Source organism: Neovison vison, chromosome 8 (assembly GCF_020171115.1).
Source record: "Neovison vison isolate M4711 chromosome 8, ASM_NN_V1, whole genome shotgun sequence".
NCBI classification, from domain to species: domain Eukaryota; kingdom Metazoa; phylum Chordata; class Mammalia; order Carnivora; family Mustelidae; genus Neogale; species Neogale vison.
Window position 1 is genome coordinate 87120901 of NC_058098.1, and position 26249 is coordinate 87147149.

The following is a 26249-nucleotide window of genomic DNA, read 5'->3' on the forward strand; positions in this document are numbered from 1 at the left end:
CCGAAGGCAGTGGCTTAACCCACTGAGCCACCCAGGCGCCCAAAGTGGGGCATTTCTAAGCATCTCACTCCACAAATCAGAAAGCCCGAGGCACCTACAGTAAGAATGCCTGCAAGCAGCTGGCGTGCTTCTACTAGCTCTGGCCCGTCATTCACATGGAGGGATTGCCTGCTCAAAAGCCACAGTAGAAGAACAAACCACCTGAGAAGTCCCTGTAAAACAGAATTCTTTCAACAATTTTCCCCCTGAGATGTCCTGCTTTTCCAGGGGGTAGGGTGGTGCCCACTGTTGGAGATACATGGGTAGGCCTACATCTGAGAAGCTGAGGCCCCGGAGAGGAGCACGCTGACTTGCAGGGGTCAAGGCCACCAAAGAGCTGGAAGGTTTAAGGTAGTAGCAAGACCACGTGTTCCCATCCTGGTCAAATACACTGAGCCAGATCTAGTTTTCTTGGCAGAACCACTCAGAGGCCCTGAACTTTCTGGCAAGCTGCACGGGTTGGCCCCAGAGGAATCTGGCCAGCCTAGTACACTTCGGAGGCTAGCCCTTGGGCCGGCAAGGAATCAAAAGTGAATTTAGAACTGCAGAGAGGTTAAGAAAAAGAAATCTCAATGTAGTAGGTCTGAATACTCACAAAATAGCCGAAAGCTCTTTAGCTTCCTGTGCTTCAAGTGGTTGTCTTCTTCAGTTTCTGGTTTCCAGAATAGAGGAGGAACTGAGGACAGGGCTAGCATTTCGAAGCACATCCTGTGTTCTGCACTGTAACTACAGCAGAGCCTTTGACCTTCCCGATGTGCTGAGAACAGGGGGTATTTCCTTTACCTGAAAAAAAAAAAACCACACACACAAAAATACAAAGCTCCAAGGGGTGAAGTCACTTGCCCAAGGGTTAATAGGCTAGTAATGGCAGAGACATGGAATTGTGAATTAATGGACTTTATTTTCCTGCTTTCTCACCTGAGTGGAAATGAACCCTCTTCTCAGTGGAGGTTTGAAGGAGATGATGTGTGCAGCACGCCCTGCTCCTGGCTGAGCACATAGGGCACCAGATGACCAGCTAATCCTGAGGCAGCCTGATGGGCCCAAGAGAACACCGAAGACAGAGCAAGGCTCTTGATCAGTGACCCCTTCTCGAGCCCCAAAAGGGAGGTGAGCAGAGGTAAGACAGCAAGTCCAGGAAAGGACCAGGGCTCATCAAATTTCTTGAAAACATGTTTTCCATTGGATGTCTTCACTTCTCCCATGTTGGCTCTCCACCCCACTATAATTGTTATGGCCCCCTACTCTGAATAGCTTTCATGTTCTCTGGCCATCTCTTAGTTACTAATCTTTATGGCTTGTTTCTCTCCTCGGGCTTTCCAACTTCCAGCATCATCTGTTGTTTTTCACCTTTGCCAGTGGCTTGTAAGAGTTAAAACTAAGAGGGGCCCTCTCCATGTCTTTTTAAGGCCCCTGCTCCATTCTCTGGAGAGGAGCTGAAGCTTTCCTCTGTGACCCTTACAAGACCCTACACCTTCCTCCTGGGAATTGCCACTGTAACTTTTGAGCATCCAAAGAGCCCATTTGGAAGGGAGAGTGGGCCAAATGTCACTGAAAGAGAACCACTCTGAGGAGACCAAGGGTCTTGCAGTGTTAACAATTGTTTTCTGTGAGAAACTATCTCCCAAACGCCACACAAACCCACCTACCCGAAGTTCAACAGGAATTGGTGGAAAACAACTCGGAGGAAGTACAGCTGTTCCCTCTGAGGAGCACGCGTGGGGGAAGCCAGGCCTAGGACGAGGGGGTGTTCCCGGGGCTGTGACATACAGCATTCCTTTCGCTTGAAGCATCCAAGCCCAAGGAGCTGCAGTCTCCCCTTGGGAATATGACATAACCACAGCCGGGAAGGGCCTCACAAAAACAGACTAGTGTCCACGTGTCCTGCTCCAAAGGAAGCCCCTTCCCATCCTCTGTGAGAACTCTAGCATGTGCTGAGGCTCAACTGCCCCCCCCAAATCTCCCGTCAGACAAATACCCCCAAGTCAATGATCTTTAGGATGTGTTTATATTTACATGGTACATTTTAAAGCAATGACTACATTGGTCATACATATTAGAAACCATAAAAAAAAGTTAAGAACTAAAATGTACATCATACACTTGTATATATATTTTTTACACAGAGGTAAAAAGGCTTATTATAAAAAAATCAATACAACAGGGTTTTTAGTATACAGGTAAAGAATGAATTATGCTTCAGGCACTTTAATTTGTTAATGTGAGCAAATAGCTTGGGGTTGGGGGGTGGTTAGAGGAAGCTTCCAAACAAATCTTTTGGTTAATGTTTTGTTACCACAGATACAAAAATAAAATCTGAATAATTTCTCTCAAATGATTGACGTCAGTATGGCAAAGCTGACTGGGAAAATACTACACACTGTTCAGCTGCAGTGTGGCAATTAGAGAGAGAGACGTATTTACATCAATGTCCCCATGGCTGTCCTTGTGCCCTTTACCACTCGCTGCCTTCACAGACCAAAACGTATAGGCGGAGTAAGATTCACCAGCATAACTCTTCAAAGGGTGGAAAAGGACAAGGGGTCAGTAACAACTAAACGGGGACTACAAACAAAATGTGCCAGGATGTGTGTTCCTAGTGAAATAAATAGGGGCACTTGAACTGAGGTCTAACAAACCTACATTAGTGTTGTGCTTTGTAGAGAGAAGAGACCTTGAGAAAGGCCCTGAGGAAATGCCTCAGAAGGGGGGACTTGGGGAGCGGGGGCTGGTCTCTTGACAGGGTCTGGAGGCTGGCTGGAGGTTTTCTACATGTTCTCCAGGCTGGGAAACAGTTCTCTTTTCTTCCATCACCAGACTGACAGCTCTCTGCTCCTTTCCAAGCCAGAAGGCCCAAACCAGTCACTCCCAACAAATGAAAACATCTACCAACTAACTCATAAGCACACAGAGTATTTACACCGATGATCTGACTAAAGAAATGTGATGGGCGCTCGGATGAGCTGAAAACATTCCAAGAAGGTAAGCATGGCTAGCACTTTCCCAATACGATTGGCAGACTGGAAAAAAGTCCCTTTCCTTGAAGACTAGCTGTCCTGTGTGCAAAAGAGAAGGGATGGGGGGGTAGTGGAGATACAGAGAGCAGGCCATGCCCTCAGCTGGCAATTAGCACAGGAAGATCATGGAGGGAAGAAGAGCCAGCCTTGACAAGCCTGTCCCCTACGGTCTCCGTGACGTTCTGATTGTACTATGCTAGGTACCACTCTTTGCTTTTCTTCTTTCTGCATTGAGATTTGGCTACTCCTTGCAATATATTAGAAAAATACTTTTTTCCAGCTAATTAGAAGCCTCCTACATGGCAAGGCGACAGGTAGACCCAGACTGCTGACCTAACCATCTGTGCACCCGAACTGGCAAGTCTGGGATTGGAGATGTAGGAGAAAGACACTTAGGCATTGGAAGGGTTTTTACATATGGCCTTGGTTTTTTTTTTAATCCCCCCAAGTATAAACGAAGAATTTGGTGATGTGATTTTCAGTTTAGAACAAAACCAAAAACAGAAACCCATGAACAAAATGCAACCCACCACTCTTCAGATTTAGGACATTTAAAATGCACCCCTCCCCCAAAATAGGGGATATGGGAGGAAGCTCCTTTAATTTTATTTTCCACAACCTCGGTGTTTCTCAACTGGAACTCTTTGGAGAACATGGGTGTGTGTATGTGTATGACTCAACTATTTCATTTGCAAAACAATGAGCACAATTTCTTAGTGTTGTCTTCTAATATTGCTAAATTTTTAGAAGTGGTGGGGACACAATTTTAAGAAAGTTCTATTTAAGGGGTTACCAGGGAGGCTCTCAAGAGTACTTGAAATTCCCCTTTTCTAGGAGTGGTCCATGAGGATGCAATGCGGTTTAAGGAATTTTCCTGATTCACACAAGTTAATCTCAAGTTAAGGCTCAATTCTCAGTCATTTCATGGATGAATGTTTTGCATCAGTAAATGATTGACAGATTTCTGGGGGAGGGCAGAGAATGAGGATGCGCTCCAGATAGAAACTGCAGCTTCCTTGGGAAATTTGGCTTTCCAAAAAGTTAAAGCGATCTTGTTTTGTGGGAGACGTTTGTTAATTAGCTCACCTCCTATACATAATCCAACTGCAGGTTAAAATACTTCTGGTGGGGTTTCATTGTTCTGACATTACCTATCTGCAGAACCCAATGCTCCTTAGCAACCGGCGAGCTGAACCAAGAGAAAGGAGCGGCTAGAAAAACCAACTACAAACCCTACCCCAAACCAGCAGTCAGACTACAGGCGCCTTTGCACTGGAAGAGGTGGGTAGGAAAGACATGAAATCAACGCATGTATAAGACAGATTGATTACAGATCGTTAATAATACACGAGTGTCTGTGCGGAGGTTCCTTTCCTTCCAACACTGTGTGCGTGCGTGTGTGTCTGATGCAGAGTGGGGGTTGGGGGGGCGGGGGGAAGTGCAGAGTCCACTGGGCGGGCTCCCTGGGCTGGAATAGCGCCTCAAGGTACCAGGGAGCAGGGAAGAAGGTGAGAGTATGTCGGACACAAGTTTCCTTGTGGCTGTGGAAGGAGGAGGAAGAGGAGGAGGAGGAGGAGGAGGAGGAGGAGGGGAAGGAGGGAAACTGAGTCACACGGCCGCTTTGTGCTTCCCACCGCAGCACCTGCACATCACTCCGCAGTGGTAGCAGGCCCGAAGGGGCAGGTAACAGCACATACAGGGGGCCAGGAAAGACAAGGCAATAAGAGCCATCCACCGGAGGCAAAACTTCTCGTCGCTAGTATCGCACGAGCAGGGGTCTGTATAGTCTCCCTCGGGGTCCGACATACAGTGATAGAGCATGCTGTCCGCACACCACATACAGCTCACGCGGCGGATGCAAGTTCTCACGGAGTCGGGCGCGTCCTGACAGTGGCCCCTCCGGTTCTCCTCGTGGTTGAACATGTCCCTGCAGTACTCGCACCGGGAGCGCTCGCCGTCCTCCTTCCGCCGCCGGGACTTGCCCCGGGACGGCTGGGTCTTGATCACGCCGCCCCCGCGCCCTTTGGGGTCCTCGCCGAGCCCGAAGTCCGAGGAGTCCACGTACGGGTAATTGTAGTCGTGCTTGGGGACCTCGCCCTTGGCGAAGCGCACGTACGAGTCGGCGTCCTCTGACGTGTCCGGGGACTTGCCCCTCACGGGCGCGTGCCGGTAGTCCTCGTAGCCCGTCAGCCAGATCTTCTCCCTCGGGTTGATGCGCACGATCTCCTCGTCATCGTCTGGGAAGCTCACCTGGCGGTAGGGCCTCGGCATCGGCTGCCCCGGGAGAAAGGAGACTGTTTTACAGCAGCGGCAAAAACAACCCCCCAAATCCTCCACTGTGTACATCTGGCCTTGACGAAGGCATTTCTTGACACAAAGATCGGACCCACCCTGGAATAAGTGAACATCTCCTAGGTCGAAGGTCCTGCAAGTTGTGACTCGCCATCTACTCCTGGGTCGGCAATTTTTTTCCTTTTGCCAAGGTACTACCATACACGAGGGGACCCGTAAAAAGGGACTTTGAATTTTTGGAAGCTGAACATACCAAGAGGGAGAAGCAGAATGTGAGAGGCCTCCCTGAGCCCCTCTCCCTAAGGTGATGGTGACAGCCCTCCTGATTTCTAACAGCTTAGACTAGTTTCACCTGTGTCTGTACAGCGCATTCTCTTTTGCAAGACCAGCTTTTCTTCCAGGGGAACAGGGACAGGAGCACACTGCCTGTTACAAGGGTGGCCTCTGTGTCTGTGAGAGCTGCCTACTGGGTCCCAACATGAAATGCATTTTGCACTGTGGGTCATGTTCAGAAAAGCAAAAATGGATACAAGGAGCTGGGGTATGGGTGTCTCTTGTTATCTGGCTGGGAAGCTACAGGAGTACAGATCCGGAGGCTCACTGCCTGGAGTCTGCATGCGGCCAGGGTCTCACTGGTGGTGAGGGGCAGGCTGGAATGTGAGCTGGGGCAGGCCAGACCCAGAGCCTCACCCCTCCCTGCCTTGAATTCTTCCAGGGGCTACAAAGTCCTCTCTGCAGCGAGTCCTGCTCTGGCGTCAGGGAGGCCCTGTCCATGGGGGCAGGCACTGAATCTGTAGTTATCAATCCACTTGACGGCCTCTGTGGATGAAGTCTTCTTAAGGGGTGAGGAACACGGCTCTAAGGGAACCCACTAGAGTAAAATTCGGACTTTGGAATTTACTAGCATGTATCTAAGCCTCAGATTCTCTATCACACAGGTGTGGCTCACACCTGTCTCGATCATCATCAATCTAATACTGTCACAGGATTTATCACCTGCTAACTAAATCTGTCCATTCCTCTCACCAGACTGTGCGCTCCTTGAGGGCAGGGACCATGTCTCACATATTGCCAAATTCCTATTAGATTCTTGACAGAGTTCCACAGACTTTAGTAAACCTAATCTTATATAGATCAAAACAAATCCTAGGAGCAGAACAGGCTTTGCTAATTACTTTGCAAAGTAAGGAGTCAAAAGGTCAATTCCCAACTACAGGTACCATAAAGTGATTTTTAAAAAGAGTATTTTAATGCCAAAATATTAAGAAGCACACAGTAAGATTTTTTGGGGGTGGTGGTGGTGGTGTTTCTATCAATCTAGCTTTATGTTGAAAACAAAACAAAACCAAAACCCTTCACTGCCCTGTGTTCCTTTTTTCCTTTTCAGAGCAGACTGGTGGCCACATCACCCTCCACGGGCACCAGTCCATGTCCCACAGTTTGGGAACCTGCTCCGCAGAACAGCCGCCTGGTAAATATTTGTTGAGTTACTGAATTCTAGATTCCAGCTACATCTCCCCAAGCAAGCCTGGGCCTGCAGCCTGCGATGCCAGGGTGCCCGAGCCAAGCGGACAGCATTCTTTAGTCCTGATCCTGGCTCTGGGCTTTCACACCAAGCCAGGACAGAGGAACAGAGGAACTTGGGGGGCAGCGTAGCATGCTGGGTAAACACACGCTTGCATCTGTAACCTGTTCTATCAAGGACTCTCTCTAAGCCCTCAGCCTTCTCCTCTATAAACTGGGGATGCCCAGGACGTGCCTTGTGCGGTCACTTGTGAGGATTCGACAAGCTTAAGCACAGGAAAAGTTCAGCACGGGGTCTCGCACACAGAAAGCTAAGTAGGCATGAGCTGCCACCACCACCGTCAATATGGAGAACAGAGGATGCCTGGCCATGAGCTTTGGGCCACATGGAAGGGGAAGGGGGCTGTCCCAGAATCAGCAGCTGCCCACCCTGTGCTCTTGGAGGAACCAGAGGGTTGCTTACCTGTTCAAGGTGACAGTGGTCCGTGGGGTATGAGTCGTGGAGGTGGCCCAGGGTATAAATCCTCCTGTGCTCACACGATGTGGGAGAAGAGATTGTCCGAGTAGGTTGTTCCCTCTTCTGGGAGGAATTAGAAGAACTGTCTGTAGCTGTCTGTTTAGAGGGAGGTAACCCAGAGTTAATTAAAACAAAAACAAAAACCAAACCCACATACCCAAACCGAACACGCCATCTACCCCCACTTGTGGTGTCTTGCTGGACTTCCCGAAATCTGGAGTTTATCTTGGCTGTGGGAGGCAGAAGGACCCCTAAAGGGCCAGATTGTCTAAACACGATGTGGCTGGCTCAAAGGGCAGAGAAAGCCAGCCACCCAACCCTGGAAAGCTGGGTTTGTTTTCTCAAATGTGGGAGCAGTTACCAGGCTTCGGGGAAAGGGCTCGCTTCATCAGGCCTCCTGTGAGTGTGTCCCAGTTTGATCAAAAATGGTCACCTCACTTGTAGCCCTGGTCGCATGGGACTCTGGTGCGCAGGGGAGATGCAAATGGGCAAAAAATAAAATCCAAATGTTTCTGTGTGGAGCTAATCCCAGCCTGGGAAAGTCTCAGCAATAAAGATACCTCAAGGGTATCGCAGGCATTGGCTTTCCTGGAAGAAATTTTGTAATTTGGGGTTGAAGGCAAGCCTTGGGGGGTGGTCACTGTAAGCCAGTGGAGGGGAGGGAGAGAAAGAGAGAGGGGATTGCACAGAGAATGAAGGCCCCGTCTGTCGGTGGTGAGAGCTGCTCCCCCAGTAGAGGTGATGGGTTCAGACTGGAGGCTCGGTGAGTGTCTTTGGAAGGTGATCACATACTGGGATGGACTGTGGCCACCACCACGAAAGCCAGGAATCCTCAGAATCCCCTCCTCCCCTGGCTCCTCAGAGTCACAGATCCTTTACTCTCCCAAATCAATAGAAAGTTATTTCTTGTATCTAGGTGTCCTATTTCGGCAAAAATCAAGAACTCCTCCATGGCTCTTGCTTCTCAATGTCTGAATTCCCTTGCCTCATTTGCTTATTCATCTCTTTATCTTACATGTTTTTTATTAGCATTGTATATCTTTTGGGGGACAAGGTTAAAACAGACTTATGAAAATTATTTTTATATCCTCACTCCCAACTTAGAAAGTAATACCTGCCCAGAAAAATGGGACCAGTATTTAGGACAAAGATACCCATATTCCCATTATGCAACTTAATGACTGTTAATTTTTAAAACTTGGTGGACATGTGTAGCACCTCTTTGGAGACCCAACCCTTCAGATTTTTTCCCTCTAATCCTGTTTGGTTCAAGTGATGCAGAGCTGATGCTGTTTCTGATCCCTCAATCCAGAGTGACTAATTCAGATACGGATTCATGGTCCTTTCTTTTTTAAAAAAGATTTTATTCATTCATTTGACAGAGAGAGAGAGAGAGAGAGAGATCACAAGTAGGCAGAGAGGCAGGCAGAGAGAGCGGGAAGCAGGCTCACCGCCGAGCAGAGAGCCCGATGTGGGGCTCGATCCCAGGACCCTGAGACAATGACCCGAGCCGAAGGCAGAGGCCCAACCCACTGAGCCACCCAGGCACCCCTTCATAATCCTTTTGGATGTAATACGAAGATTTTTTTCATGGAGAGGTCAGAAAAGATACTGTCTTAATCTTGGCAGTTAAGATCTAAGGGTCCTAGAAGCCTGGAATCCTGGTGAGGGCACAAGGAAAGAACCTTCTGAGGAGGACGTGAAGCCAAACCAGGGCAGCCGCCCCCATAGACGCCATTTGAGCTTCTGGATCTCGTCAAGCCTGAATCCTGATCTACCTTAGGCTGTCCCCAAGGTGTAAGCATATTGCCTTGGGAACTTCAGCCAGAATGCGCTGGCTTCATCACTGGGGCACACTTCCCCCTCACTTCTGCTCTCCCCTGCCTTGGCAGTCCTGCCCACAGCATACTCTGCCTCTCCTCATTCCTCTCCACAGCAGCAGTAGAACTGGGCACACAGAGTCTGTTACTTCTTGGCCTCTCGGGATCCACCCAACTGGCCAACAGCACATGCCGGCATCCACTCTGGGGACAGTGTGGTCCTCTTGGAGGCCAAGAGCCCACCCCACTGTGGGAGGCTGTGGAGATCAGCGCCCCTGCGCTTTGGCAGGGCGGGTCTGTCCAATCGTTGTGTCTTCCCACCTGAGCTGTCTGCTTCCTGCAGACGTGGGCCAGGACAGGTATCATCACTCTTCGTGCATTTCCTTTCTTTTCTCCCCCTCAGTACTTCAGGACTTAGGGAAGAATCGCTATTTACCCCTCAAATCCCAATAACTGAAAGCAACCAAACGGATACACAGGAATGCTTACTTTCTCCCAAACTCTGTCCTGTCTTCCCACTCTCACCTGCTCTTTCTTCCCATCTTCAGAGGTACTGACTACCTCCCTCTTTTCACACACGGGTGGTTGTAGATCAGAAAGAATTAAGCCGAGAGTTCGTCCCTATCTCTGGTTGTCTGCCAGGCCCCGGCTTGTTCGGGGGTGGGGGTGGGTAGGGGGCTGGTACGCAGATGCAGGCAGAGTGCTGGCTCCGATTCACACACAGGACGACAGACTCCAAGCCAGGCAGGGTCCTGCCGACCCGACCAGGGCAGGCAGCCACTGCGGAGCTGGATGGAAATGCAGCCCTGATCATGCCCGGGGAGGGGGGTGGGTGCGGGGTGTGGGGAGTCCATACACAGCACTGCTGCTTCTAGCCCCTACCAGCCCTTTCCGATGCCCACTCTCAGAGGGGTTTTGCTGAGATTATCTTAAGCACAATCTCTCCAAGTAAAAAGGTGCACCCTGCTTTAGGCAAACCTAGGAGATAAGGGGATGACGGGTCATGATACAGAGGTTTCTAAAGATCTCAATAAATACTTCCTGAGTGAGCAGGTGGGGGCCCTTCAGCGTGAGTCAAATCTCAAGGGTTAAACTCTTAAGCAGCACCACACATGGCAGTCCTCTCCGGACAGAAGCTACCTGTGTATGGAACACTGTGATAGGCACTCTGCATCGCGGCCAGCTCCGTGTTAATCATCTGTTCGCCCTCCTCCACCCTATTTCCTATGACCTATGTCCAGGTTAACAATGTGGAGAAAGTCATTCTGAGCCATGAGGCACACCCGTGTTTTCCTGGTGCTCATCAGCCAACCAGCAGTGCCACCTCTGATGCAGCCGTCCTACCTCCCAAACCCCGAGCAGCCTCTGCCCGCTGCACAGTCCAGTGCAAAGCTCCCTGGACACTATCAGAAAACGTGAGACTGAGCAGAGCTCATTAGATGAGTATCTCCTCGTCTAATGACAGATTTGTACATGGAGCAAGAGGGCCAGAAAGCTTTGAAGCATGTCCACAGTTCACGGCCTCCTGCAGGCAGAGCTGAAGTCCATGCCCGGACTGCTGGGGGTCTGTCTGGACTCTGGCAAGGAGAGCACGAGACGGTCTGCACTACAGCCGTGGCTTATTCCAGATCTAGAGTATCAGCCCTTGTAGGCAGTGAGTGTGACCTACAAACAAAAGCAATGTACTTTCAGGACACCTCCAAGAAACAAGGGGGGAAAACCTTTTATCCACATGTACCTTTTTTTTTTTTTTTAAATTTAAATTAAGTAATCTTGATGCCCAACGCGGGGCTCAAACTCATGATCCTGAGATCAAGAGTCACAGGCTCTACAGACTGAGCCAGCCAGGCACCCTCTCCACAGGTCCTGCAGAACTGACTCTCCTACAACTCTGCTTGTGGTTTCCACACATGCCGGAGAAAAGCAGCCCACCAAAGCGCCACACACACACACGCCAGATTCTGAACGTCTGTTATATGCGTGCACAAGTGAATAACACCAACCGACCGACGATTCTGACAGTGTCACCTTCACCTTGAAAAGACTCTGGCTGTGTTTTAAACTCCCTGTGCTCTCCAGGGGTTGTACTCAAGCAGAAAAGAGGCAGAGGTTTCAGCAACAGGCCTCCCCACATCCAGGGACAGGGGGCCTTCAGCACTGCACCCCCGTGGACGGCGAGGGCCAGCTTGGCTGCTGACTGGCGGGAGCTCCTGTGTGGTAGGACTCAGCAAGCAGAACCCCACCACCTGCAGATTTGCTTCTGAAAAATCTTGCCTCTGGCTTTGGGCTGGACTCTGGCTCAATGTCCATGCCCATTATTCAAAAGCTGTCCAGTGGAGAGGTTTGCAACCTGACAGGGGGCATCGAACAACAGAAACTCGACAGAGTGTTCTAATGCAAAATGACAAGGTCTCAGCTCAGGAAATCATCCTCTAATTAAAAGTTGTGTGATTCTGTTGAAGGTAACAAGCTCTGTGTGGCCTGGTGCTGAAACCCTCTAACCGGGGAGAACGCTGAGACAAGACTTTGGTTAAGGAAGAGCCTAGACGGAACAGGAAGGTGAGAGAAGGAGTGAGGGGAGGGTGGGAGCAAGGATCAGAGGGTATGAAGACGGAAAAGTGGTCACTGCCAACCTGAGAATTAAGAAAATAGAGACAGGAGTGGCCTGATAGAATGCATGTGGATTACGGCACGCATTCCTTCCCCGGGGTTGGGCTAGGTGCTTGGTGGGATGTGGGCTCAGATATGCAGGGTGATGTGGCAGGGGCAAGGCCACGTGGTTTCCATCCCAGATGGGTGGGAAACCCAGACCAAGCCTCAGATGAAGAGAAAAGGAGGTGCAAGGTTACCAGTGAACATCTAATAAAATTCTTCAGAAAGAGCAAGCTTCCAAGGGCCAGACTCTGCAGACATAAACTGTACTTATTTTGAGAGTTCAGATATTTCTTGTAATTCCCTAGAATTTAACAACAAATGAGAGAAACATATCAGAGCTTCAAAACTTAATACAGAACTTTTCTTCTAAGTGACTTTAATGTCATGCTATCTGACAATAATCACAATCCAAAGTACAAAAGATACTTCGCTGAGGCTGCCTGGTTTGCGTGGAAACCAGAATGAACAGGGAAAGGAGAGAAGAGCCAAGTCTCACTTTAAACCTGTGGCTGGCTCCCTTCTGCACGGGCATATTTTATAAGACAGCATTTCTCAGTCTTGGAACCTCAGCCATTCTTCCCTTTTCTTGGGTTTACCTGGAAGTTCCTGAAGCACACGCATCTGTTCGCATGCCCTGGGTCTGGAAAGAGCCATCTTCATTTGGAAGGCTGACCTCTTTGATCAAGGGAAGCTCAAGGAAGGGAGGAGGGAAAGCTCCAAGAAGCCAGAGCAGCTGAGGCGGCAGTCTGCTTCAACGACCCATCCTGGGATGGAATCCTGGCAGTTACCAATGGCTTTTTGGGGCATTCAGGGTGGGTCAGACTCTGCATTTCAAAGTGAAACAAGTGTTTTCAAGGCTCTGTGCATCCCTTCAGCTCCCCTTGAGTTTTCCTGTTGGTTCTTTGTTCTTCCAAAAGGACGGACAAAGGCAGAGGCAGCAGCAGCAGTAAACACTGCTTATGGGAGAGGACAGAGAGGACAGATGTGCCCCGGGCTGTTCTTTCAAGGACACTTGGAACTACTAAAAAGGCACCTAGAGCATTCTACTCCATATCTGCGACTGAGAGGAGGCTGGCAACTGGCAATTTCCTTCTCTGTCTTGGGGAGAGAAACAAATGGGATGAACCCCACCTTCAGGAAGGCAGACAAGGGCACCTGGGTGGCTCAGTCATTAAGCGTCTGCCTTCAGCTCAGATCATGATCTCAGGGTCCAGGGATCAAGCCCCTCTTCGGGCTCCCTCCTCAACGGGGAGCCTGCTTCTCCCTCTTCCTCTGCCGCTCCCCCGCTTTCTCTGTCAAATACATAAGTAAAATCTTAAAAAAAGAAAAAAAAGGAAGGCAAACAAGGATAGTCACTTCATCATCCCTGTGTCCCAAGACACACACGACCTGATAGAAGGAAACACACACTGTAAGGAGCCAAGCGCAAGGAGGGACAATGCCAGGAGGTTAAGAGGCCAACGTGTTTTAAGCAAGGCCTAGGAAAATGAAGGTAAGAAATGCTTAAGGAGCCAGGCTGTCTCACCCAGAAATCACATAGCGCCATTCAACACCAACTGCACCATATAAAGAGAAGTGATGCCAGGTTAGGTGTCTTGCACAAGCTGTTTAACTTCCCAAGGCCTCAGTTTCCTTGTGTGTAAAACAAGGGAGAAGCACTGAGTGATCTCCAAGGTCTGAGGGAGCTGGGGGGGAGGTATGTGTAACCCTCCCCTCTCCTCTTAAGAACATTAGACGTCCAAGGGGTTTGACCAAGACTGTTGCCTCCCTGATTTCAGGGGGTGGGGGGGGAGGGAAGGGGGGCGCCACAGGATTCCTTCAGATTGATTAAGTAGAATTCCTGCCTTGTCTGCAGATGCTGCTACTTTACATTTTTAAAGGAGGCTACCTAGTAGTTATGACCACAATTTGTATTATTTTTACTGCAATCCGCCACCAAAATTAGATCCTAACAGCTGATGCAACCAACGCAATATTTGACCTTCTTTCCATTGCAAGGGCTTCTCTTTTTTTTTTTTTTTTTTTAAAGTATGTACACACACGGGCTCTTACATGGCCCCAGCCAGCAGGCAGTGTGGGTCTACGAGGCAGCTGCAGGAACAGGGGAAAGAGCCGACTTTGTCCCTAGACTCTAGGACATTCTGCTCTCTGGGACCCAGAGGATAAAGTGGGCATTCTTTCATTGTGAGGAAAACAACAAAAACCAAATTCCCACTCATTGAAAAAAAAAGTCTTTGGTTTCTAAATTCTCAAGTTAGGTGAAATTTTGCTACAAAAGGAGAGGACTCTGACATACGCCCAGCTTGGCTTCCTGGGAAGAGCCAAGGGGCTGGGAGCAGGGAGGCGGGGCTTCAGGTATCCCTGAATATGTGCTCTATGGGAAGGAAGAAAATGGAAAGACTAGTATCCTGCCAGCCACAGCTTAAAAAGATGAGAGGAGACGCATGTAAATGAAGGCAGACACGAGCGGGAGGGCTAGCAAAATGCCTTTGGCTTCCTGAAACAGAGAGCATTTCAAAGCTTTTGTTTGAGCCTCGGGTGTATTAATTGCTTTAATTTAGCCACTGTGATAAAAAGATCCTCCCCTTACTATGCAGTGTGAGCTTGATACTTCATCTCATTTAGAAGACAAAGTGACTCCCACCCATCTTCTGAGACCTTCTAGCCACCCCCTACAGGGCTGGGCCTTGGTCAGCAGCAGTTTGGGACGCTGCTTCCTGGGGTCAACCACAAAGCACACAGATGCCCCTCCACCACATTTGTGCTTTTCTTAATCAGCCACCATACTCATCAGCTTCACTGGCTAAGCTCTATAGAAGTAGGTTACGTTCTGAACCTATTTTCTCTTTTCCAAAGCCCCTCTCCATCTCACTCTGCCCAATCCCCTGACTGCAAAGGTAGAGACAACAGAAAACGTGTGGGTCACTGATCACCTAAGAGAGAAGGGGCTTCTCAGCAGAGATGCCGGGAACCTCAGGCCTTAGTGAAGTAGTCTGGAGCTCAGGCACTCCTCGGAGAGGCTGTTGGTTAGGAACCTACTTTGCAATGAAGGGAATCTGGCTTATCTAATAAGTAGAAACTTACGGAATAAACATTTCCTTTTCTTAAAACTCTCTGAAAGGGGGCAGGCAGATGTGAAGTTTGCATTCTGGGTGGGAAGGGTAGGGAGCCTCACTGATTTTCTCTGCAGACAGAGAAGCGTCACTATGTGGCTCACAGGGGGGTGGCTGTGAGGCCTGCGTGCGGTCACATACGTGAAAACCCAGGGCCCGTGCCAGGGGCAGCCCCACACCACGGCGCCTCTCCTTCCCCTCCCCAGGGGTGGCAAACAGAGGCTCGGAGGAAATACATTTGCCTTCATGAGATTCTGCGATCAGAGTTTACTACTAGCATAAGCAAGTCTGGAATGCAGGCCTCTTCTCCCTAGCTTCCAAACTCCACACACTCGGAGGTCACCCACCACGTCTTAGAAGATCAGTAAATGAACCCCACTCATTACAGAATTAGATTTGCCTTCAGTCTTAACATCTGTTGGGATGGAGTAGGTGGAAAAAAACTTCAAGAAAAGGGAAACGTGGCATCTTGTACTTCTCCCCCCACCCCCCATGAAGCCTCGGTAACTACAAAATGCAATGAATTCATCATTTTCCTCCTTAACTCAGGAATGAAAACAAGCACAACTTGCAAATCCTCAAAAGCCCATCTAGGACAAAACAAATTGCTTCTCAGTATTTTGGTTTCAAATACTTGCTGTAGCCACGGTTTACAAAACACCTGGGGTGGCTGGGCGGTGCCTGGGATGTCATTAGGGACAACTGCTCTGAATAGCCAGAAAGTAATAAAATGCAGCTTGTAGTAAACAGGATGTCAAGGGTTCAAGCGTAGGGCACGAGGAAGGACCAAATTTTCTAGTCTAGGCAAAACATGGCTGGAAGCGGATGGTGTTCTACAAGACAGAACATTTTTCCTCTGTGAAGGAGGGCTACCTTCCTTAAGTCTGATGAAATGCCAAACGAAATCCAAACACCAGCCTTCTTCTGCTGGCTTCTAGGCGAGAATTCAGACCCACGCAAAATGACGTGATTGCTCCTCTCATTTCGGCCAAGCCGAGGGTACAGACGTTAATCCCATTCTGGGTGCACAGGGGAGGAGTGATCTCATTACACAGGATGGATGCCTTTAGGCACTAAGGGCTGCTGAGGAGGACTGCCCGTATCCAGAAACAATACCTAGGTGGTGGGAGTAAAAACCTAGAAGGCAGGGGAAAAAAATCAAGACCTTATATAGAGGAGGCTTTCCTCTGGTTAAGCTTTGACTTGCTATTCTGGAGACCTCTGGGCGGCAACACTCAGGAGGCTCCCAGTCTGTCCCATGAATGGGCCACGCAGGGTATGGCTCATATATTTATCCTCTTTTTGCTCCCCTGTCCAATTTGGGTCCCAGAGAACCCCAAAATATAATGCCTCTATTTGATTGTTGTTGAAAAAATAGAACAGCTGAAATATCATAAATATAATTATTCAACAGAGGAAGAGAAAAATAGCCGTGGTGGCCCGGAGGGGCTGGAGGAGGGTGTTCACAGCTCCTCCACCATGAACTGGCCCTGGGATCCTCAGTAAGTCACCCAGTCGACTCTCAGACGCTTCCGCAACTGCGGCGATAAAATGAGGTGAATCCTATTTCATTTGCCAGAGGAAGCAGGCTGGCTCATGTGATAGGAACTCAAAATTCCTTCCAATTCTAAGACCTGTAATTCTAAGGAGCTGGCATGTCTATAGCTAACCTCGCCTCCCCGTAAGCCAAACATTTCCAGCTAATTACCTGCACGGTGGACACACTGCTTCCTAGCACCAGGCAGAGAAAAAAGACGCACACCTCCAGCCGCAGACCTCAACGTGTGTTGTGTCTCTTTACGTTTTTAAACCCCCAATGTGGGGGGACCAGGATCGCCGGGACTAGGGTGTCTCTCCATTCCGCCTTCTCCCTTGAACCCCTGGCCCTGCTCCGAGAAAAACCCGGCACTCTTTCTTTTAAAAAAATCAACACACATGTATTAGTTTTGCCCCTCTCCATCGATGCTCGGGCACCAGACAGAAAATACTCTTCCAGTTCTTGTGGTTCCTTCTTCTGGTGCCTCTCTCCATTGTTTCCAATGCCATGTGGTTATATATGACCGTTTCCCGATTTGCAGATATAGATATTATTTCAGGACTTATTATGGGAGAAGACTTAAGCTATTTCATACACCCCAAGTATCTGTCTATAATGCAAATATTTCCCCTAATCCCCAAGCTTTAGAGCCAGAATCCAGCCACTCAGCACAATGACAGCTGAAGCAGCGGCAACACCTGACCGCAGATTCTAGATCAGCCTGTTCTGGAAGTATGTATACGTACAGCTGCATTCTCCCAAGACCACATTAAAATTATCCTTGTCTATCTATGAAGATTCTAATAACAATTAAAAAGTGATCGTAGGCTTTGGCAGCAGTAAATAAACCACTAGGTTTTAATGGACCCAACCTTATGGACTAGGGAAAATTCTTCATTAAATGGCCATAAAACCCAGAGCCCTTCTAGTTCTCTATGGTCCATTTTTCCTACTTCTCCTCTTGTAGGCTCTGAACCCTTTGGCCTCAGAGTCTTCAACTGTAGGGAGCTCAGAGACAGTGAGTCTAAAGTTGGGGAGCAAACCAGATCAGCTTATTCATGGAGCTAAACTGTTCCTATCTCAGGCTGACAATGGGCCTCCCCTCCAGGATATGCCAAAGCACGTGTCTTCTCTGCAAGACAAAAGTACAACAGAAGGAACAGACTTGAGGGTCTTTCCATTCTGTCCTTTTAAAGTCTCCCCAAAAATGAAAGTCTCCCAGAAATGAAAGAAACTAAAAGTCAGTTGGGGCATTAACAAGAGTGTGCCAGCTCTTAGCAATGCCAAAAAAAAAAATCCTGTTAAATAGAATGCTAACCTTTTTTGTTGTCGTTGCTTTGTGTTTTTTGCATTACTCACCTTCCAAATTTTACCAAATGTCTCAGGTCTCACACCTGCATATTTAATGCAGGGCACGGCCATGCCATGTAGGGATTTGTGTTCACCTGCGCCAGTCACTCTAACTGAGGTCCCCATGAGCAGAGGGGGCCAGCATGAGACTGTGTTGCAAGGGGGAGGGCAAGAAGCCACAGGAGCAGTCAAAAGCTTCCAGTGAGCAACAATGCTAGGAGCTCAGCTCCCATTTGTAGACTCAGCAGAAAACACAGCTAGAAAAACAACGAAGCATCCCTCAAAATCACCCAACTTTGCATCACTCCCCCCGGATAACAATACGGCAAATGAATAAAATATGCAAACCTATGACTGTCAGACCCTGTATCTGGGGTTCAGACCACCCGTTTTATTGAGCACCTTTTAGAGAAAAGCTTTACAGGGTTGCTGAGACTGTACCAGTGAGATGTCCTGTTTTTAATTAGATGAAAGTTCATTCGTTTGGCAAATAAAAAATTTAAAAACGGAAAAGGGCAAGCTTTCAAATGGCAGTCAGAAATCATCCACAGAGTACTTTGGAATTTTAAAGGAGACAAAACAGCTGTAAGGGATGGGAGGGAGAAAAAGGATACATGAATGAATTAACAGCCCAAACTCGGAAAATCAGAGCAGTCACTCATCGGGAGTCTATGCTGGTGGCAGTGGAAGGGAACGGAGAGGCAGGGGGACCCCGAGAGGGTAAGGGCGCTGGCAAGTGGCCACAGATGCACGGGCAGGGTATGCGTGCGTGTGTGTATGCACATACGTGTGCACTCATGCACATGCCAAGCAGGACATTAATTTTCCTCTGAGGAATTACAGCACGGTTTCACAATCCTTGTCCAGGAGGACAAGCTGGTTTGAGGGATAAGCAGGAGAGCGGGGAAAGTGTGAGCAGGGACAGCCCACGCTTGGTGAGTGCCCAATGGCTCCGGGGGAGTCGGGGTCTCTCTTCCCCAACTTTATTTCCCAACACAGAACACACATTAGTATACTGTCCACAATGGCCTGTGCTCTTTCTATGCCAAGGAATCCCCTGCAGCAGAGGGAAACCCCTGGCTCTAGCAGCAGAGATAACCTCCTGGTTCCTCAGGTTAGACCCATACACATGCTCTTCTCCCAGAAAGCCCTCATGGTTCTGGTCCATCCGTAAGTTGTTTAGAAGATCTTCTTGCCATGAATACTCTATCTGTAATAAATGAGTTCCAAATTCTAAATGTCTGTCCTATCAGTGAAAGTTTGAGAATACAACAAGCTTTGCGAAGCTGTAGACTCTACATGGAGTCAACACGCCGCTCCTGTCCTGGGCTTCCCTGGGCTTCGGCTTTTGGGCGTTTCACTTACCCAGGGAGGAAGCCCCTGACGACCTCAGCCTTCCCTCCTCAGCCTTCCCGGGGAGGAGTTCCTAACAGTCAAAGGACTGAAGACAAGGCCTGCCCTGGGGAAGGGAGCTGCTGTTATTAATAGGCCCTTGTTTGTAAACAAACGAAATGAAGGCAGACACCAGGGCCTGCCTGGAATGCAGTTCCCTGGAGCTCCTTCTCCGCTGAGTGTTTGGAAACAGCCCTGCTGTTTCAACACCTCCTCCTGGGCATCCGGCACCATCCCAGTGCAGCAAGTTGAGCCCCTGTGGATTAGGGGATGAAACCAGGAGGGATGCTGGCTTCCATCACCCCTTTCCCTCTTGCCCTCTCGCGATTCTATAAATCACTTCTGGCAGGTAGCTGGGAAGCAGCTGCGAATTGACAGTTTCGCTCTGGAGCACAGGAAGCCACCTTTTAACCTGCCTGCTGTTGTTTGTCTCTTGAAAAAACGTGACAAAGGAACAGATGTAAACAACATGCCAACTGTTGAGAGAGTCTGCTTGGAGCACTATAGGAAGCCTGTTCAGAGTCCCGGCACACACCAGGTGCTCAATGGAAAGACAGCTGAATTCATTTCCTGACACCCCTAGCTATGCATGCTCGGATCCCCTCAGGCTGGGGTCCACAGCCCTCAGGCAATTCGCCACACACATCCCTGCTCCTGCCTTCCAGCATGCTGCCCAGCTTTGAAGCCCCTTCCTGAGTGGGGTTCAGAGGCCACTGAGAAACAGGTCAGCCTCCCCTCCTAGAAGTCTTCTCTGACCCCCAGGTCCCTGCCTGTAGAGTACCCTGGACAAGAATACTTTCCACAGTCAGGGCCCTTCCACGGGTCAATCCAAACCATCCTGTTATCCCCATGAGGGCTTGAGGCATGCTTTACACACCTCTGTATTCTCATGATGAGCGCGCTGGGAAACATGTTTAAAGGGCTGCAGCCAATATTTAAAAATATGAAATAAAAAGAGCAAATGAAAGATACTCTTGGGGTAAGTCAGGAACTAGGAAGGAACTATCAGATGATTATTACAACATTCCTATTAATTTTTCTAGGTATAGTAATGATATGCTTTTTTTTTTTTTTTTAAAGATTTTACTTATTCATTTGACAGATAGAGATCACAAGTAAGCAGAGAGGCAGGTAGAGAGAGAGGAAGGAAAGCAGGCTCCCTGCTGAGCAGAGAGCCCGATGTGGGACTCGATCCTAGGACCCTGAGATCATGACCTGAGCCGAAGGCAGCGGCTTAACCCACTGAGCCACCCAGGTGCCCCAGTAATGATATGCTTTGTAAGATGATGCCTTATTTCTAGAAGATGCATGCTGAAGTATTAATAGAATTAAAGCCCTGAGGTGACTTACTTTTAACTGGATTGGCCAAAACCAGAACTGAAACCACATGTGTGCGTGCATACACATGTGTACAGATAAAGCAAATGGGGAACAATGTTTCAACTGCTGAATCTAGGTTTTCACTGTGTTCTTCTGATTTTCCTGTGGTGCTTTAAAAGTCTTGTAATAAAAAGTGGAAGGAAATGAAACGGAAGAGAAAAAAAAGAAACAATGCAGAACATGAAGTATGATATGGTTTCAGGTGTCTACAGATGTGCGTTTGTATCGTATGTTACAATGTAAATGTATTTCTTACTGAGGGTCAAGACCAAGAGTTTGAAAATGCTGCCCTACAGCTTTCTCGCTGCACTAAGCATCTGCACTAAGCATACCACAGGCCTGCAATGGACTATTTGTTAATTAATGTCTAGAAGCACAGAACTTCAGTGCAGAAGCAAGCTGAGAAATCATTAGGTCTCCAGTTATATCCCATTAACTCAAGCTGTGTCAGACTATCCAAGCCCTTTCCTGTCTTTGCATATGTGGGCCTCAGCTCCACTCAGCCTTCAGACTTTCTTATCAAATGTTTAATTACTCCTCAGAAAGGCTATTCTGACTTTCCCTGGGGTGCCGAGGGGTTAACACAAGACTCTGAGTGGGGTGACCAGGTGTCCCGGTTTGCCCAGGCTTGAGGTGTCTTGCAGACCATGAGGGACTCTTACTGTTAAAACTAGGAAGTCTCAGGCAAGCCAGAGAGCTGGTCGGTGACCCTGGATCTGAGGGAAGATTGCATGAGAACCTCGGACAGATCGGGGACAGCTCTTCCTCATGAAATCCCAAAGGCGACAGCAAATATCAGACTGCGAAGTGTCTCCTACACCCTTAGACAGAGCCTCCCTCGATTATTCACTAACTAATCTGGAAAGCAAAGGGCAAAGGGAGCTTACTGTGAAGACGTCATCATCGCCAAGCTCTGCTTCATTATGGATGGTGGAAGATGATGTGGTTGAGCCTAAAAAGATTAAAAAAAAAAGGGTAGTAAGACGCATTTCCAAAGATGATAAGTCAAAGTCAATCATTTAAACAATATATTTTAACAAAACCACATTCCATTTCTTTTGAATGTGAGTCATCAACAGAAATACATAACCTGGGAATTAAATGTTTTTAATTTATTCCTCTTCAACTGACTCTAGCTAGGATGTTATTCCTTAAATTAAATCTGTCTACTGTTGTTCTCAATCCTTCAAACTTCTGCCCAGGCAACTAGAGAAGCAGCACCCAGAGCAGCACCTCAGAGGGGATGGCGGGGGGGGGGGTGCTGCCCATAGCTCGCCAGCACGCGCACCTCGGGCAGCCTCTGCCAGTGGCACCCCAGCGGGAACCCACCACAATCTCCATGAAAACTGGACTTACTTTCCCCATCTTTTCATCTGCCAACAAGAGGGTTTGACGAAATGGCTTGCATGGTCACCTCTTGTTCTGAAATGCAGACACTAGACTCAAAAAACCCAGATTGGGGGAGCTGCCTTCTAAGCTGACAACCATGCAAAGAGATTTTCTCTTGCAATGTTGGGCCACCAGTGAGGTTTCCATTTCTGCAGGCTAAAATTTGGGCTCATGCCCGAAAACCCAGTTTATTCCATCATGGAATGATTTGGGCATGTAGGGTTTGATTTATTTACGTGTTCATCTCTTTCTTCCTTCTGGTATGCATATCCACGTAACTTCTTCCTTTTCCCCTAACAGTACCCGATACTGGGTGGCCCATCTTAACAGATACTGTTAATGGTCAAAAGGAAAAACATATTTAAATCTGCCAACAGGGAAATTTCTTCTCCATCTCTTGGTTAGATCTTTAAAAATGTGCATTTAGAAAATATTTTGCTATTCCATAAAACTGAAATTAAGAGAACTGCACAGAAAGGAATGAGAACTGTTTAAATTTCTATGAGGGATTGGAGGAGGAAAAAAAAGTCCTCTGCTCAATTACTACCGATCTTTCAGGAGTTTCCTCAGCTAGTTCAATATTTCTAGTCAACTGATGTTTGATGAAAATTTGACAGAAAACAGCTAGGTAGATAATATAAAGAGAAAAAAATTGTAAGTCATTTGTGTTCAGCTTCAGTGACTATCTGGACATATGGCACACAATTCTATCAATAATATCGGAGCTATTTTCTTTGTAATTATTTAAAAGTTATGTATGATAACATTTTAAACATTTGCCACCTTAGGTCAGACCCATAATGTGAACACTGGTGTTTAATATCTTTTTGGACAGCACATGGTTGTAGTGAACAGACCCCACGTTCTAGCTTGAATTTTACTACTGACGTTGACCAAGTTTTCTTAGTAAGATTTACTTTCTGCTCTCCCCCAAACCCACAAAGAAGAAAAGGACTTCAGAACACTTTAGTTCTTAAACAAATGCAGCAACCCATTCTTATTAAACAATCTCCCCAAATTCTGAATTTGGTTAACACATGCCTTGCTTGATTCTTTCTTTTCTAACAGATTCTTTCTTTGCCTGGGCTGTGGCACCTTTAAATCTTCGAATGGATAACTGAATGTGTGGAGAAGTTGTGCGTTTGCATGTGTGGACCCTAGAAAAGCCTATGAGAATGGAATGCGCAAGAGCCTTCCAGGTCATGGTCAAATGCAACCCAATGTCTCCTACCCACTCACCCACAGACTTAAGGCCTAACCCCAACCAGGGCTCCAGGAGATCCCCTTCCCTTTCCGTGCAAACACCCTGAGCTCTCATTACAGGAAGGTAGTGGGAAGGCCTGGCACCTTCAGGGCCTATTAGAGTCACTCTCCATTTCTAAGTCAACACGGATCACACCAAAGCCATTTCAACAGTCAGGGAAAGGTGAACTCTGTCAAAAAGTCACTGACATGGAAGTCCAGAACTTACCTTTTCGGAGCAGAGTCTAAAAACCAACTGGGATCACCCCGTACTCTGAAACCTATCTCCTTTGCCCTGCATCGTCACTTGGTAAACCACAAATACAGGATGGCAGACAACTGGAATAAAAAAGGCCTCGGAACATTCCCACTGTCCCCCTAAGAGCACAGTGACAAGACGTGATACCTTCTATAAGGTCCTCGATTGCTTTCCTCACTCCCCTGTCAAAGGCTCGAGCATCAGCTGGGCTTTGGAAAGTAAGTCCAAACTTCCTATTGTCGACCTTCCAATGATGAAAGGTTGGGTTGGCTTTGGTGTAGACCAAGTCCTTTCTTACATAGCATTCCAATACCACCTGAAGGATTGAAACACAGAGGCTGGTTACTTACGGAGTCGGGATGGTGTCTGGTTACCAAAATCCCAACCAGGAAACATCCATCATTAATGGCAACTAATGAAAACCCTCCGTCCTGCCTTCTTGTATCTATGAGTCTCTCCATCTTAAAGGAAGCCTTTGCTTGCCTCATGGACCATTGCTCTTTGTTGACCCTGCCCGGCTGGCCTTTGGTAATCCTCACTATACTTCTTCTTCTTCTTCTTCTTCTTTTTTTTTTTTTAAAAGATTTATTTATTTATTTGACAGAGATTTCAAGTTACGGGAGAGGCAAGGAGGGGGTGGGGGGCAGGGAAGCAGGCTCCCCACTGAGCAGAGAGCCCAGTGGGGGGCTCGATCCCAGGACCCCGGGATCATGACCTGAGCCGGAGGCAGAGGCTTTAACCCACTAAGCCACCCAGGCGCCCCCTCACTGAACTTCTTAACCATCCTGGTTCTCAGTCATTTTAATTCCTCCTGCCCCTGATGGGGAGGGGGCAGTGAGGGTAGGGTGAAAGCGGTTTCTATGCTGATGGCCCAGGTCTTGGGGCTTTGCTCTGTTTCAGCTTTACTGCTACTATGTCAGGGCCTTTGTTCTAATGGCTCTCAACCTTCCCTCCTCTGTCATAAGATGGCTATTTCCCAGAGACTGCACATGCAACATGTTGAAAAAATTAACTAACCTGTTCTGAAATTTCTGCCAATTTCCCACATCTAGCAATGCCAACCCTTCTCTGTTCATGCTCCCAGCTCAAAATCTCTGTGGTTGTCTCTGTCTCTGGTGCTTCCCCTCTATCCTGTATTATCGACCACCAGGTCCAAGTTTCCTTCAACATCTTCTAGATCCACCTCATTTCAGTTGCTCCCACCCTAGTCTATTAAACTTTTATCTGGATTATGCAAACAATCTCCAAGTTTTTAGTGATCTAGTCCCAGAAGTGCCTTTTACTAAGCTGTGACTTGGAGCTGATTGTTTCAGACCCTTGATCTTTTCATCTTTAAAATGGAAATAACACAGACACCAACGTGCTTGGAAAACAATGAATGAGAAACTTAACAAGGTCATATTATTTTCCCAGGATATTCCCACCATCACATTCTACTTTCACTCCCGTTCTTACTGTGACCTTCACAATTTGGTACTTGATTTCACAGTATTTTCTAACAGTGTCATGTGCGTTAGCCCTGTGCCCCTAACCAGGCTGCAGAAGACCAAGATACATTACAAAATAACGGTATGGCCAGCACAGTGCTGTTGGTGACAAAGATACCAGGATCTAAGATTATACCATCAAAGCAGCACTGCCCTCATGTGAATGTAGACGTCATTCTTTATTCATAAAAAACTCCAAAACAGCGACCATATTCATTCCTATGGCTTCATTAGCTATACCAAGATCATTCTGCTAAGTTTTAATAGCTTCCACCTTGTTCTGGCAAAGCTCCACATTTAACAAAATAAGATCTTATTAATTTTAGATTAAGCGAAGGGCAAGAGTAAAGCCCTGCCTAAATCAGTGTAAGTTCAAATCAGAGAACTTTAAATGCATAGAAGTTTCAAGAATGCATCTAAGCAAACAGAAATTAAGTGCTGCCTAATAATTGGTCTCCGACTTAATAAACGGAGTGCACTAGTTACACTGGTATATTAAATGGAGGTCCACAGCAGTTCACTTTATCCCGTTGTATTGAAAGAAGACAACGGTCCCCTCGCACAGTTCTATTTATGATTAAATTGCTTATTATGGCCATTTTTCTCTAAGAATAGTGCAATGATTAAATGTCAGCCCAGCCCCATTCCAAATTGGGGAAATCCAAATAACCAAGGCTTTAACTAACAAATGTTATCTATTTTAGAATTTAATAGCCTCAATTCAAAGCCTCAAAATAAACTATTTATAAAAACAAAGACTTCCAGTTTCTCCATATTTTTTGAAAGTCAACTTTACTCCAACGTAGGGGCTTGAACTCATGACCCCGAGATGAAGAGTCTCATGCACTACGGACTGAACCATCAGGTGTCCCTCTCCATGTTTTTAGGATGGAAAAAAATTAGTCTTTGGTTGATGTTTTCCATGTTTCCAACATTTCACAGTGGCAAGTTTTCTTAGAGAAGTTATAAAATTCTTAGAAAAGTTCAGCTACCTAAAATAAGTGAGGGAAAAGGGCTCAATACCATCTCTTTATGTCCTGTTAAACAAAATAACATCACTACATATCTAGGTTTAATGACAACAATGAGAAAGTTCAGGTGTTTTCATCTTCACAGGTATAAACCCTTTAGTGAAGTCTGGCTTAACTTAAACCTTGAGAAAGGCTTTAAACAGATTATCTTTTTAAATGAAATGCATGGGGAGAAAAAAAGGTCATTAAATGTTCTCATTGGAAG

At 47.5% G+C, this 26249-nt stretch overlaps 1 protein-coding gene across 1 annotated transcript in view; it reads right to left on the reverse strand.

The window, feature by feature from the left end:
- Positions 1-2028: 2028 nt before the first annotated feature.
- SPRED2 (sprouty related EVH1 domain containing 2) overlaps positions 2029-26249 on the reverse strand; it is a 115992-nt gene continuing 91771 nt past the window's right edge. The window contains exons 3-6 of the mRNA XM_044264105.1: positions 23674-23842; positions 21524-21588; positions 7336-7485; positions 2029-5330 (exon numbers count right to left, since the gene is read on the reverse strand). Of these exons, the coding sequence (XP_044120040.1) occupies positions 4665-5330; positions 7336-7485; positions 21524-21588; positions 23674-23842 (1050 nt within the window). The 3' untranslated portion in view covers positions 2029-4664. The remainder of the gene's footprint in view (positions 5331-7335; positions 7486-21523; positions 21589-23673; positions 23843-26249) is intronic.